This window comes from Artemia franciscana, unplaced genomic scaffold (assembly GCF_032884065.1).
Source record: "Artemia franciscana unplaced genomic scaffold, ASM3288406v1 PGA_scaffold_23, whole genome shotgun sequence".
Lineage (NCBI taxonomy): Eukaryota > Metazoa > Arthropoda > Branchiopoda > Anostraca > Artemiidae > Artemia > Artemia franciscana.
This window is the reverse complement of record NW_027062649.1, coordinates 962,440-978,333: the sequence shown is the minus strand read 5'-3', so window position 1 is coordinate 978,333 and position 15,894 is coordinate 962,440. Positions and strand designations below refer to the sequence as shown.

The 15,894-nt window shown below is 34.0% G+C and overlaps 1 protein-coding gene across 1 annotated transcript in view; it reads right to left on the bottom strand.

The window, feature by feature from the left end:
* Positions 1-15,894, bottom strand: part of LOC136041502 (procollagen-lysine,2-oxoglutarate 5-dioxygenase 2-like) — a 48,312-nt gene that overhangs the window by 10,414 nt on the left and 22,004 nt on the right. The window contains exons 5-6 of the mRNA XM_065726206.1: positions 7,151-7,327; positions 3,149-3,348 (exon numbers count right to left, since the gene is read on the bottom strand). Of these exons, the coding sequence (XP_065582278.1) occupies positions 3,149-3,348; positions 7,151-7,327 (377 nt within the window). The remainder of the gene's footprint in view (positions 1-3,148; positions 3,349-7,150; positions 7,328-15,894) is intronic.

Sequence of the window (15,894 nt, the reverse complement as noted above, 5' to 3'; positions counted from 1 at the left end):
CCAGTTTTTCCACGTACTTCTGTTTTTATATCATAATCTTCCTTTTTGAAAACAAATTAAATTTCGTATTTAAAAACCCTATTTTATCTAATAGCACTAGCACAATAACTACAATTGAATAAAAAAATTAGTATACTACCCAAAAGGACAGGCTCACAGGCGCTTGGCTATTTAACTAGAAAATATGTGCTTAAATTGAATAAATTGTTAGTCTTAAAAAAACTCATTAATTAATCTTAGTAGAACTAATAACAGATCTCTGAAATTACTAAACATTTGTCAAGATCTTAACCAACTGTATAAAGAAAAAAACCAGTTTATAATTCTTTAAGTCAATTCTTTGTGTATTGCATTGACTGCATTTCAATTGATTGAAATTAAATTAATTTCAATTGATTGAAATCAATTTCAATTGATTCAAATTGATGAAAATTGAAACTGTATACTGAATATGTTTATAATTCTTTGTGTATCTTTGCATACTTTGATATGATCACCCCTTAACCTCCTTTTAGCGAATTTTACCTGTTTCTTCTTTATTCATGTCTTTCTACTGTTCAATCTTTTTTCCAGCTTTCAGATATTTGTGTGCCTACTTTGTAGATTAGATAGTGAACTACACTGTGGAAGAAAAATTGGATTAGATTGTGATAAACTCGGTGGAAGAAAAATGAAACACTCGCGTCTAATAACTGAATATAATCATTCATCGCCCCTGAAAAAAAGGTACTACCCTTGCTAAACTACGCCTTAAAACAGCAGTGATTTTGTGCCGTTCTTTTTATTTCAACAGGAGGTCATTATGAGGGGTTTCAGGTTCTTCTATGAATTTATTATCGTAATTACAAATTACTATTCATTAAATCTGAATGAAAATTACTACTTTCAAAACAATATTGCATGGAAATATATGTCACTAGACCTTTTTTTTGTTGATGATATGGCATGGGTGCAACAACAATCTTTGTTGGGGTTGATTAAAATGAAATAGAATTAAAAAACTGATCAAAAATTTGCTTACATGCATTTTTGTTATGTTTTTACGAATCGGATAATATTTTGTGGGGGGGTTCAAACCCCGTAAAAATCCCCCCCATTTGGATACGGCCTTGATGGTGGGCATGGAATGCTCTTTACGATTATAGCTTCTACTGCAACCACGATGTTGTATTAACTTGTTCGGAGTCAGAAAAATTCTTAACACATCCGCCTTTACTCTTGAAGAAATCAATGGAGTAGAGAAGAGCGTTATTTATTAACATTCCCATGTGACTTTTGACCCTATTTGGGAAATGGGAAGGGACTATGACATAAATATTAAATGCTTATAAATACTGAAAAAGACATACAGAATGAGTCTTTCAAAATAGCATGACAACGCTTCTCTTGATAAAAATAATCATTATGGGGCATTTGATACTGGAGCCGGTGAATTCAATGCTAACTGGTAAGATTTAACAAAAAGAACATTTCAATATAATCGAAAATAAAAATGAGAAATAACGAATAATGAGTAAAAGTATTTCAATAGTTGAAGAAAAGCCCAAAAGAGGGACATGACTGCTTCCAATACTGACACTCAATCATATCAAACACGTGATTGACAGTGTATTACTACTAAAAGCTTAACGCAGCACCTAAAAGCTTAGCTGCACGAGGCCTTTGCTTCTACGCCGGTTCCTCCTTCTAGCCAATCTATTTAAAGCCTCCCTCTTTACACCCTCACAAGAAGCTCTCATTTCCCTTATTTCTTTTCTTATTGACATCCTCCCACCCTATTCGGGGACAACCTGCTTTTTGTTTGGCTCTAGATGGTTTGCCGAAAAGGACGATCTTTGGCAATCTGTCATCCTTCATCTGCAGAACGGGTCCTAGCCATTTTAACCTCTTTCTCATTATGATCCTAGAAAGGGGGACAGAGCTACATTTTTCATATAGTTTAACGTTTGAAATACGGTCAGTCGGACAGATAACCAAAACAAACCATAGACAATTCCTCTGAAGAACATATACTACCCTTACATGATTACCCAGATGTGCCACGCACTACGATAGCATTGTCTCTAAATGGCAGCAATAACTCAAAAACAGAAGGGATTGGTTTGCTTTCTAATTTATTATTTAGTAGCTTTTTTGCCCCTTTTTTGTCTTTCTTGTTTTATCGCAATTCATCAGAACCGCAAACGCAGAGTAATTATACGAAGATAGTAGCGAAAGAGCCGCCCTAGCCGGCTTTTGTCGTTTTCTTTATAGCCCAACGGCCGGTATCTTGAGCTTTCAGCCTTTGTCCGTTTGTTATCATGAAGCAACATCTTCAATTTTTACAGTTTATGTTTATTCGACTTTGATGGCCTATCATATTCTCAATATGATATCCTTTTTCCGTTCCTTTTATAGCTTATGATATTCGTATTCCTTTTTATGGCCTATTCTATTCTAAAACGACTCAGCAGGAATTTTCACGCTTCTGTTTGGGTGTCTTTGTTTCTCTCTCTTTAGTAATATTGCCTCCATATTTGAAGGTCTCACTTTAGTAAAAACTGTACAGCGGCATATGTGTTTTTTCTCTTTTTCATATTTAAAGACATCATTTCAGTCATAACTAGACCGAAACACACGTGCTTTATTCCCCTGTTTCTAATTCAAACATCTCATTTTATTGATGCTTATTTCTAAGGATTTCTATTTTTTGAACCTTGGACTTTTGAGCCCTCGCTCTTTACACAAATCGTAAGTTTTGTCCCAATTCTTTAAGAATGACCCCTGAATCAGAAAGGCATGAATGTTTAGCTTTATTTTTCTGCTCCCATCTATTTAATTTTTCAGTCTTTTGGTTTTTGTTCTAATACTTTTTCTTCACATATATTTTTAGGTGCGATTCAGCTCAGTTTCTTTCTATATTTATATATTTTTTTAGTTGTTTCGATCTTTTGAATTTTACTTCTATAATTTCCTTCTTTTAACGCATTTTTTTCGATTTCTTTTCTTTTTGTAATCCTTTTCGGTACGTTGAACATGGTACGGAATACACAATTACTGGTACAGGAAAAATACCTAGATATAGAATACACTTGTTACCAAGGACGAAGGGATTTTACCCCTGGACCTTATGACCCAAATTTTATTCTCCTTATGATCCCTTTTTTACCTCTTTCTTCTCCAACGATTTCATATCTTCCCAGCAGGCAGTGCAGCCATCTTCTTCATTCCAGGAATAGGCCAAGTAATTTCCAAGGGTGTTTAGAGCCAATTTCGCTGGTCCGTTTCCATGTACAATAAGTGGAACAGTTTTGTAAGCCGTATTCTGAACGTAAGCTTCTTTCCCCCGGAAACGAATTTCAATGTCACCTTTAAAGCATAAAATGTTAAAATATGTCTATTAAGAGCAATAAGGCTTGCAGTCTAACACCTTTCTATGTGTGTGAAGGGGGGGAGGTAGGGGGAGGGAGTATTTGTCAAACAAGCCAAACAATATATATGAATGATACAGAATGGTCGGGAAATATGAAAAGAAATATGAATCCTGCACCTTTCATTGCAGTAAAAAATACTAAGGACTTCCTGCGTCAATAATCATCAAAAGTGTGATTTCATAGAGAAGGGAGAACCGTATTTTAAAGTATGCAAGCCCGAAAAGTCCATAGGTCAGGTTTTAAGTCATTATCAGGTTATACACATGAATATAAAGAAGTGAACATGACGTAATAAATATATATTTTCACTAATTTAAACTAAACTAGGGTTCACCAAATTCCATTTTGTCAACCTAGTAAAACAGAGTGTTGGGGTAAATTCCCTCTAAGGTGCTCATTTGTCAGAATTCCCTTCCTTTTGGAGAGGTTTCAATATTAAGTTTCTTAAAATGCATTGTTTTTTGTCTTTGACACCTCTTCCCTTCGGAAAGACCCCTGCACCACATTTATTCTGTGTGAACATATGTTTTCTGTTGAATATATAATACAAAAATGCCTTTTTCCAATATCTTTTCCGTATAAATCTTTTTTTTTTAGTACGTTTGTGCGCGCTACGCAACACAGCGTTAGAAACTGCAAACTCCCTTAATTTCTGTTCACCAAGCTTTTCATATAGCAGATGGATACCTAGTAGCCCCCTCCCCCCCAAAGGCGAACATTGCAGCATTTTCCATTTTGCTATATCATTCTGATTAGCAAAGATACTCTGTCAGCGACTCATCCTAAGAAAAAATACTTAAAATCAAAGATACTATTGGGAGACCAACAGTTCCTTTTGTAATTGAATTTCACAGAAAACCAATCGAAACACAGGTTTGTTTGAATAGATGTAATGATCTGCAAAATAGATTGACTAGAACAATACAACACGGCTTTTTTTTAATCAGGATGGAGGAGGAGCGTACGTAGCTGTGTTGGCCTTAGATGGCATACTATATTATTATTCACTAGAAGCCAGTCAACAACAAATTAGAAACAAACGAGGCAATAAAGGAAAAGAAACAAGCTGTATTAAAAAGTTCTGATGCTCTGATTTCTAGATCTACCATGCTTATTTTCCAACCTTGTATTTCAGGTCCACGGGACCAAATCTTTGGTGAAATAGAAAAAGATGAAACTGATTTTTACTTAAATAATTCTCATTAAATACATTTCACCTGGGGATAGCATCCAAGGGGACGATTAAAGAGATTGAAGCGAATTAAAGCATCAGATACGGATAGTCGGCGAGAAACATGTACAGTGAAAATACTGCGAGCGTGGCGGAGAGAGGCGCCAATAGGGAGATCAAGGTGTGAGATACTGTCAACTGTATTATCAAGTTGATGGACATCAATTAATGAGAATATGATTAAGTAATTTTCCCCGCCTCAATAGCATACACCGTGTTGAAATGAAATCACGAAATGATTAATAACTTGAATAGCTGAGGTGCCGTAGATAACTCTCCAGTTCCCTTCCCCCAACTTTGTGTATATAGATATATTACATATCAATCAAATCAGGATTTTACAGTGATCACACTTGTCGAGAAATGTGTGTGATCATGATGACTATGAGTTTGACGGATAGAGGCACTTACACAGTTCCAGTTATCGTCAACTGCAGTATCGAGTTGATTGACGTCAATTAATGAATAAGTCCTCCCCACCTGTCCACCAAACCTTGCGTATATTACATGCTTTTCACATCAGGATCCTTTGGCAATAATTGCATTCATTTAGAGATTATTAATGTTTTAATTATTTATCGCTAGCCAAAGAATGAGACGATCAGAGCAACAACTTTAATGGTTGAGAAGACAGTCATTGATCATTCAAAATTTTCTCTACGAAAGCGGATGCTCCCTTTAACAACCTGGTTCAATAAAATATAGTATTTAAGGATGAAAAAATTTTTTTCATTTCCAATTTTTTTTTTTGTGTAATATCATGTACAAGTCCTTTTCGTCTATTTTTCCAGTGGCGTCAATTCACGAAAATTTAATTTCAGGAGCGGGGGCAAGTTAAAAAAATTGAAACAGATCTTTTTAGCTACATTAGATTACAAAATGACGGAATCCGTAAGGCCCAGTTCTAGCAGAACTGGCCGAAAAATGACAAACGACAAATGGTTTGAAAAACTAGAAGCAACGAATCAAATTAAACTACATTCAAGCACTAAAGGCAGAAAAAAATACAACCAATTATAGATAAATCATTCTGGAAATTTTATCATAAAATTATACATGATAAACGAGCCACCCAGTAGCCAAATCAACAAAATCGACCAGCTTCAGAATTGACACAATGCGAGAAAGTTTATTGACTGCTTAGATTATGACGAACCAAGCATGAGGGGAAAAACTGTTATTGGTTTCTTTTTTGCTTGTGTAATTTAGTGCCGAGAATGTAAGTGTCTGTTTTAGTATGATTAATCAAATTGGTTTCTTAAAAAATGTATACAGGAACACCAAAAAAACAGCCCTGGACTAGGTTACAAGTACTCTATTGAGTGTAAATCATCATATTAAAATATGAAAATTCTAGGTATTTTTATTTTCCTCTTGGAGAGAAGTATATCTTCTTTTCCTCTTGAGTAAACGGTCAAGATCTCCTTTATTTTAATGAATTTTCAGGTTTCATGTATTTGCCGTACCTTCGCTTGAATGTTCCAAGCGAGGGATTTTCAGTAATTACCTCTGCTGGAAGGCTATTCCAGAGGACGACAGATCATTGGACAAAGCTCAGTTTTAGGTATTCCTCACGGACTAAGTCTTGCTTTAGGTAAAATACCTTGGATGCAGCTGGATGCAGCTCTCCTCGTCTCGAACAGTGCAGCTCCATACAGTGCAGCACATACAATTGGCTTTATAAATGGCTGCATTGAGGAGTTCTATGGCGTTGCGCTCCTTGAAAGTGTTTCTCCTATTCCTAATACCTGCTCTTGGAAAGGGCTTTCCGCGTTCAAACCGACGCATAAATTTGTGGCTGACTTCCCTGAGCGAGCCTGCCTCGTAGCAGTATTTGACAGAGCACTGCTTTTTTCAGGAGCTCCAATTAAGGTCTCGTTTTGTTCACAGACCTTGATTTTACAATGTTCACAGAAATAAGGATGATCATATCATAAAAAGTGAACATAGCCCGGTTGTCGGGTTACCCTGTAGGAAAAATACGTTAAAATCTTCGAAATTTTGGGAGTTTTATTCCCTAGCTTTAGCAAATTTCCTTGTAAGCGTGCAAATTCACATCAAGTGCTTCGACAACAAAAAATAAATTTTAAAAAATGAATAAAAAAAAACAAATTAATAAAAATTGAGTCATTCGACGTGACTTTTGAGCAGCTACTTTATAAATAGATACAAATACTTTATATTGTTAGATTTCAAATGTCAGTAAAATTGCTTAGAGAAGGCTTAGAAGTCTTAGACGAGAGGCTTAGATTTCCTAGAGCAGAATTATTGAGCTCTGTCTTAATTTTTCTGAGCTCCCAGGAATTCTCTATTGAGCTCTAGGAATTATGTTCAGCTCTGTTGAGCGATTCTCGGACTCGCATGTTCTTCAAGTCCTGGCGTATTCTGCTCAACACAAGACACCGCTGGTGCTGCATTTTGAGTACTTCTAAGCGGCTCAAACGCAATTTGTGGATTGTAAACTTTTTTTGAATATTTAGTGAATTAGGAAATCAACAGTACTTACTAACGGCTCCGTTCAAATTTTGAAAAATTTCAGCTCTGTGATCCAATTTCATCTGAAACTTGTCTCGCAGCCCAGCATCCAAATAGATCAAGGTGTAATAAAGCTGATCATCGTCACTATCATCAATCTCCTTGTGGGAAACAATTTCATACAGGTCAGAAGCATACCCAATGAATCCTAAAATTAAAACACAAATAGAAACAATAGAATAAAACACAAACACACAAAGAATTATAAACGAACTACTTTCGATTGTTTAAACTACAAGACTAAAGCACAGTTCTCGTGGAGTCCGAAAAAAGTTCCAAGCATCCAGTTTTTTTTTTTTTTTTTTTTTTTTGAAGGCCTTTTGCATTATATAAGAATTGCCAAACTTCAACTGCCTTCTCTTCAGTTCTATAGAGAACGAACTGATCAATTTCCATTTTTTTCTTAAACAAACATTTACAAGGAGAATATCCCACAGAGACTCGACGGTCCGATTTAATTAATGTGTTGTTACGGATAGTTAGCAATTTTAGAGAGGCTGCTATAGTTGGCAATATATATATATATATATATATATATATATATATATATATATATATATATATATATATATATATATATATATATATATATATATATATATATATATATATATATATATATATATATATATATATATATATATATATATAATATATATATAATATATATATATATATATATATATATATATATATATATATATATATATATATATATATATATATATATATATATATATATATATATATATATATAACTCACCAGCACTCTTATAAAATTAATGATGAAAAGCAAAACAATAGGAAACATCAATTTATTTACAATTAAACTGAACCATAAAATAGCCTTCCTTGCTTGTTAACGCGGTTGGTATTGATTTACTCAAGCACTATCTAGTGGCCACGATTCTATTTAGACAAGTTTTATAGTAGTTTACTAGTCTAATCATTATTAAACGTGTTAAATAGTTTTCTATCTTGAAAAACTGGCGAAAAATTTTGGAACGTTTTATTGTAGCAAGATTCATGGAACTAGAAATAGATTAAATAAAAAAAGACAATTTTTTTTTTAATGAAAGTAAGGAGCGACATTAAAACTTAAAACAAACAGAAATTACTCCGTATATGGAAAGGGTTTTTTCTCCTCAACGCCTCGCTCTTTACGCTAACGTTTGACTCTTTCTCTTAACTCCCACTTTTTAAAACAGTAAAAAACTCTTGAACTTCTACTAGGAGCTTGAAACTTCTACAATAGGGTTCTCTGATACGCTGAATCTGATGGTGTGATTTTCGTTAAGATTGTATGAATTTTAAGGGTTGTTTCCCCCTATTTTCTAAAATAAGGCAAATTTTATCAGGCTCGTAACTTCGGATGGGTAAGACTAATCTTGATGAAACTTATATCATGAAAAGAGATATCACCAATGTAACAGCACAAACGCAAAAAAAAAAAAAAAAAGAGACAGAAGGAGAAAAGGAAGACCGCTCTCCTAAATCAGCGACCAACACAGACCAGCACCTGAATGAGGCCTCAACCCCACTCATCCATAGAATCACATAGGCCAAACAGCACAGCCACACACAATCAACCACAAAGAACAATCCACGGACAGGCAGTCATGTCGTCAATAAGTATAAGTCGTCATTTACCAAACAATAGAAAAAACAATATAGACAAATAATTCAGAGGCAACACCCAACATAAGGGCTCATCAGGAGAATACACTGGCCTATATAGGGTTTCGCCACTCTAAATGGTATCAAAATTCCATCTTTTAGAGTTTTTGTTACTATTGAGCCAGGTCGCTCCTTACTACAGTTCGTTACCACGAACTGTTTGATAGCATATCAAATATCAGTATAAAACGAAAAAACGTTTTATTGTTTAAACATTTTACCATCTTTTGACATTTTGATGAGTTTCCTAAAACAAACATTTTCTACAAAAAAAAAAAGATTTGATCAAAAAGCCTCCCTGGAAAATCGGGAAAATGGCGACCCCAAAATATATTTTTCAGATCTCCGCCCCTCCCCACCCCCCAAAAAATAACATTTTGAGGGGGTGCAGTTTCAGGGGTGATTATCATTCTTAAGGCATTATTATTATTCAATTATTTTTTTATTCAATTATTATTATTATTAAATGCATCTAGGTTATCAGAAAGGCGTATCTAAAATGTTCCAGGAATAGCTGATGACTTTTAGCTGAAACTTTGAGGCAATAATGAGATGATATTGTAATAAATCAAAAGCCACTAATTAGAACTATTAAATTAGAATTGAATATTTTAAATCTTACGCTAGAGACATACAAAACTGGAGAAAAATTCATTATGTTAACCAAAACCAAAACTTTGGCAATCAAAAAGGAACAGAAATGAATTCTAAAAAACCTTTCCGAAAAAGTTTTTTAAAGGAAAGTATTTTTTTTCCAGAGGTTCTGGAGGTTCTGGTTTTTCTCTCTGGGAGTGAGACAAATGATGTAAATCTCTACCCCCTAAAATATAGGCTAAAGTTAACAAAATAATTGGCAACCATAAACGAACAGAAATTAATTAAATTAGAGATCAGCAATCAAGCATACAACAAGTACTTCTTTGGAGGAATAATCTAAAAGTCAAAGAAATCCGTCTTTTAAGACAAAATTGTTGATTTTTTTTTTAGAATTTAAATGCTCGTAAACTCAGGACTACTTTCCTCTCTCCCGAAGAACAAATATTTAGAAATATAAATACCCCTTTTTTTCAATGATTTTTTTGTTTAAAGGCACAGAATATCTCCCGGAAAAATTAAGCAAGAGAATGTATCTTTCCAGGCTCCTTTCACAATCTGAAGATGTTTTACCAACTCTCATCCCCACCACTCTTCCTTAAACAAGGACTTCAACTATACAAGAATAAATTTTCACTTTCTTTTCAACTGTTTAATGTGACTTGTACCACGAGAAATTCTTGATTTTTTTTTAAATTTATTAGTCGCATATTCAAACCTACCTTGCTCCCTCCTAAAGAACAGATATATAGAAAACTGTAAGATCCCTTTTTGTTTCTTTTAGTATTCCTTTTTATGGTCAATTACGGGTATTAAGTGAAACACAGGAGTGACATATAATAAAATATATAATTTTTGCTATATGTTTGTATTAGTTGGGGGGGGGGGAAGGATAAAGTAAAGTGAAGCACTTTTCGGAATATTTTAGGATTACTCACATAATTCCTGAAAGTATTTCACTTTACTTTACCCCCTTCCCCAATATTCAAATATATAGTCAATATTATAAAGTAACCAACGCATTTTGCCATACTAAACTCTTTTGTTTCAACTTAATACCCCTAAATTGAAGCAACTTAATCCATAAGTGAATAGTGATATAACGAAAAAAGTCCAAAAAAAAAAAAAACATAGGAATGTATGTTTTCATGCTGCTTCTGAAAATCAAAGATTTCTACCTCCTCCCTCCCTCTCCATTGAATAAAAACCCCCCCAAATATACAAGAATACACGGTCACTTTCTTCTTAAATTTTTTAGTGCAACCCATACTGCGAAAATATTGTGGTTAAGTAATTATTTTAAGTTATTAGTGACAGATGTGACCAAACAAAAAGTTAGAAGCAGTGATTACAAAAGTTTCACTATCAGTAATAATTTTACTTATAGTTTTACTAATAATTAGAGAATTCCGTCTTTTCTTTGCTTTTAAAATTAGTATGATCTCTTCACGATTATGCCCTTTAATGGGTAGACCGTTAGTTGTAACTACTAGATCAAGATTAGTATAGGCCCATTCACAATCAGATTTCACTGATACCAAAATTTACCTAGCACAAGTTTGAGCCAATCAGGTTTTCCATTTATGTTTGATTGACTGAACAATTATATACAAAAATTGTGATTGGCTTTAATTAGCCATTGCTAAATTTCGGTGTTCATAATACTATGAATGGGACTTATACGACACGTTGCGCCTCGAATTTGGGAAAATTCGCTGAATGTGTTAAAATCGTGTAATGTTATACAGGATTCCCTAAATTGTTGAAATTCCACTGTTTTTAGTTGATGAAGTCAGTGTGTTATTCTCAGCCGTCGAAATTTTTAATTTTGGTTTTTCTTTTGGATGATAGCCAGTGTGTTTGTGCAGAGATTTAAATTTTCTTGCGCAGTTAGGGTTTCTGAGGCTGAGTAAGTCAAGCTTCTTTCGCCCTTTCTTTCTGCTTAAGTCCTCATTTTGCTCAAATTTTTTTTGTTGACGATGTATCGTCTGAAGTCTCTTATAGACTATAGTCTCTAGGCAGAGTTGTGTACAATACATTCTTGAAGAACATACATTTCTTAAAATAACAAACCAAATCATTACAATTATATTATTATTATTAATAGTTCAGCACTTTCATAGCGCTATGTTCGAAACTCGTTGCAATGCTTCCAGAACATTTGGTTTAATGCGCCGGTCCCTCAATAGCACAACTGTTAACGCTCTTAGTTCGTAGAGCACAAGCACTCACACTATCTTGCCATAAACGTATTAGGTTCGATTTTCGCTTCGTTTATTTATATTCCGGTAATTACGTGTGTGGCGACCACACTCTTTTCTTGATCGGTAATGAAATTTTCTATGTCCACTCGGGGATAATCAGCTTAGCCTGAGCGAGATAAACGGTATCTATGAAGGCGTATTTTAATGAAATATTTAATATATGGATGTGGTTAAGTTATGTTAGGTATTTAATATAATGCATTCTGGGCGGCTTGCTTTCCATAATTCTCTGTTGTAGTTTCCATAATTTTGTAATTAAAGCATTATATTTGCATCATCTTTTGGTATTATAACAGTTCAAAATAGGGATGAAACCTTTTAATCGACAGTGAACAGATACTGATTCTAACTGGATATTTCGAACACATATACAGTGCTCATCATCAGCAGTAAAACTCAAAAAAAAATTATATCTGCTCGATTAGAAGGTTTCATCCCTATTTTGAACTGTTATACTTTCGTCATGGAAAGGCAGTGTGGTCTTCGAAGTTATCTACGTCATATTTTGGTATATTTCATTGTGATCAACCTAACTTAAATTCTAAAGTACCTAGATTCCTTTCCAATTTTGAGATAATTTACTTGCTGTTGATAATTTGATGGACTAACAATTTTATTGCACACCTGCTATAAGTCACGTTTCAGTCTGGTTGCAACATCTGAATGAGCTGACAGTATTGGGTTTTTTGCAGAGTAAAAGGGTATTGAACCAACATTGGAAAGTTACCTAAATATTGAGAAAGCATAAATCTTGAAAAACAGTTTTTTGTACTTTAAGAAAAAGGGTGAGTTCCCCGATTAACTGAACATTAAGATAGCTCAGAAACAGACATGCCTTTGAAATCAGAATTTAATCCCAAATACAACATTTATGTGCGTCGCAAAAGAACTTTATCAACACTCCACCGCCCTAATGGTCAAACATGTATCCCGAATTGTACATCTACATTGAATTTTCTGTTGTTTCGATAAACCATAAAATCAATTTGAAGGAACGAGTGACGTATGGAAAATCCAGCTCATTACAAAATTAGAAATCTGGTCACCTGTTTGACCATTAGGGAGGGGGAGGGATAAAGTTTATTTCCGACACAAATGAATGTCTTATTCTGGATTCAGGATGAAATCCTGAATATAAAGGTATGTCTGTTTTTTAGCCATCTCAACATTCAGTTAATCATAAAACTTATAATACAGAGACATCGGTCAATTTACCTAGCTTTAGTTCAGCTTTTTAGTTACCCCAAATCCATCCAGTTAAAATGTGCCTAAGAAGTAGTTTTAAATTGTTCTCGAACGAAGTTTGGATTTTTTTTTAAGAATAAGAGGATTCGCCTCTCTTTTTCTATTAGAGGGTTCCCCCTTCAGGACAACCGAAGCAACTTATACAGTTTTTGAAGCTTGTTTTTATTCATGGTTGTGACGTCAGACACAGTCTAGTAAAGATCGAACTCTGACCCATAGTAACCGAAAATTTAAAAACACATTTTGGAAGGAAAAAAAACTGCCAAACGATAGGAATCGCAATTTGAAGCTGATTCAGGAATGGTAGCTGTTATTTCGGCCAATCTTATTGGTAAAAATTTATTGCAAAAACAAATTTATGGGACTTTCCAAAAATTACCCTGGAACCCGTCGAATATAGTTCTAAGTGAAAAATGAACCATTAGAATCACCATAGCCAGAAAACCCATATAGAAAAAGTTTAGTCCCCCAACATGAGCAACAACAAAAATTACTTTTTTGCATGTAAAGAAGTAATATGTTCTTTTTTTTCTCTTTATCTTTTTTTGTCACCACTAATGGGGTGCTCAAACATCTAACAGAGATGTTTCAATGCTCATTTCTATATCTACGTGCTATTTATAAATAACAATAGTCAACATTAAAATAGAATGAAATTTTGATTAAATTGTAGCTCAAAAACTATCCCTGATATAGGCTTGGATGACTTGTTGTGTTTTCTTAGCTCCTTAGTTTTAAATTTCAACTTTAAAATCAATCGTAATCTTAAAACAATTAAATCTTTGGTCCTTGATTTACGAAGAATTCAAGGCAACAGTTCTTCAAGAAGAAGGCAACAGTAAAGAAAGTATTTGAAAATTTGAATAAGGAGTTTGAAATATTCTAATTCCAGTTGGCTGGGCCCCAAGCCCTCCCACATCCCCTTGGTTATCGTATATCCTTTGGTGTTGAAAGATTTGTAATTTTAAAACCCGGAACATGTCCATTAATAAATATCAGTTACGTAGGGCATTTGAGTTTATCCCAACTTTTACTGCTTTCCATCCGTTTAGTACTATTCATTTAGTTTTAGCCATTTTAGCAACAGTCTTTTGACTATGGAAGAAAATTTAGAAATGAAACTCTAAAAAACACAGCTTTCTTCAATAGAATAATTTCTTTTTTCAATAGCTCAATCCAAAACCACGTTTTAGAATCTTTGCAATTGCCGAAACTGATTAAAGTTAGTATGTATGAAATTCATCCACACAAACTGGAAGTTAGACTAAGGGGTTACCGACTTTCAGAAATTCCGTAAAAGCATGTAAAAAGCCTTGGGGCTATGCCAAGAGTGGAGAAACTGTGCTACATGTAGTAGAGTTGCGTGGCACTTATGGTGCTTCATGATGTACACCAGGTGGCAGATAGTAGACATTCTCTTGAAATACATTTTTTAATTGTTTATTATATATTAAAAAAAATGTAGAGGAAACATTTTTTTACTAGTGAGTTATTTTAAATAAATATTATAGCCTCTTAAAAATAATTTTGATATCTTTACTTGTATGTACCATTGATATTACACAAAAAAAAACCTTGTCCATATTTTAATTTCTTAGATATTCACTTGATACACCTTCCAATAGGTAGCCTACCGTTTATCACCCAGTTTGAACTGTCTGAAAAAAATAACTGTAGCACCCTAGTTGATACGTTACGTTATTATTTTACTAGAACTTCAAACATTTTTCATTTACTAATAACGTTCTAGACCGTGCTCGGCTATTCTGTGGATTTGATGTTTGCTGAGAATGAGAATATCTGAAAAGGCATGGTATAAACTTAGAAAAGGTAGCATGTCTTAAATAAATGTACACGAGAGAAGAATGTAGGCACCATATACCTTCCATTGGGTAAAACCTGTTTACCCTGGGCGCAAATTCCTTTTTTCTTATGGGGAGATTTCCCTAAACGGTATTTCAGACAAAAAGATTCAATTTCCATTTCTTTAGTTAAGTCCTAACTTTAAGGACAGCAGAACTTACAGGTTATCCCGACCGTAACCATGAAGTTTGATCTGTTTAAAACCGGTTTTTCTGTTTGCACTCGCAGATAATCAGCTTAGCCTCAGTAAGATAAACTAATATACAGGTATAAAGTTGGTTAATTAATTATTTAATCTAATGCGTTCTGGGTGGCCTGCTTTCCATAATTCTCTGTATTAGTTTCAATAATTTTGTTGCTAAAATATTATAACTTCAACATATTTAGGTCTATTTTGTTATGATTAGCCTAACTTCACTTCTTGAGTGTGGTAGGAATAAGACATAAGTACCAGGGCAGCTGCTTGAAACATGCTTTGGGCATAATTAAACCGTAAAATATTTGATGTATCACGCACCCACTCTCCTGTCTGAATGACCTTAAAAGTGAATGTTTTACAATTTTATAGAAAAGCTTCTGAGGTACCCTTCTTGGAGACATCAACGAAGCACATGAATCTTCATAAATATTTATATTGACTATAACGTTCATTACGGGCAATACATAGCTGAAATCAAAAAACTCATTACAGTAAATTTAACTAAACAAACATGAAGAAATCAGAGGCAAAGTATTTGAATTTTCTTTTGGGGGGGAGTGGCAGGGAAACTCGATTTTCATCCCATTCTTTAATTCTTGATTCCTTTTAAAACTACATTTTAGTGGTTGTCAACCAATTGACCCCCCCCCATCCATGGAGCAGTTGACGTAAACATTCCATTCTTGTGTCTGAAGTTCAAAGGCAGATGTTAAAAACATGTCTTCAGCAGAGTATCGCCGGAAATATTTGATTTGTCACATTTACGGTCAATCATTCAGTAAAACCGGCTATATGAAGAATTAACGGTATATAAAAGTTGAATTTCAAGTTTCGTGTCATATTAGCGCTGGTCTAGTAACTAATGGCTGATAA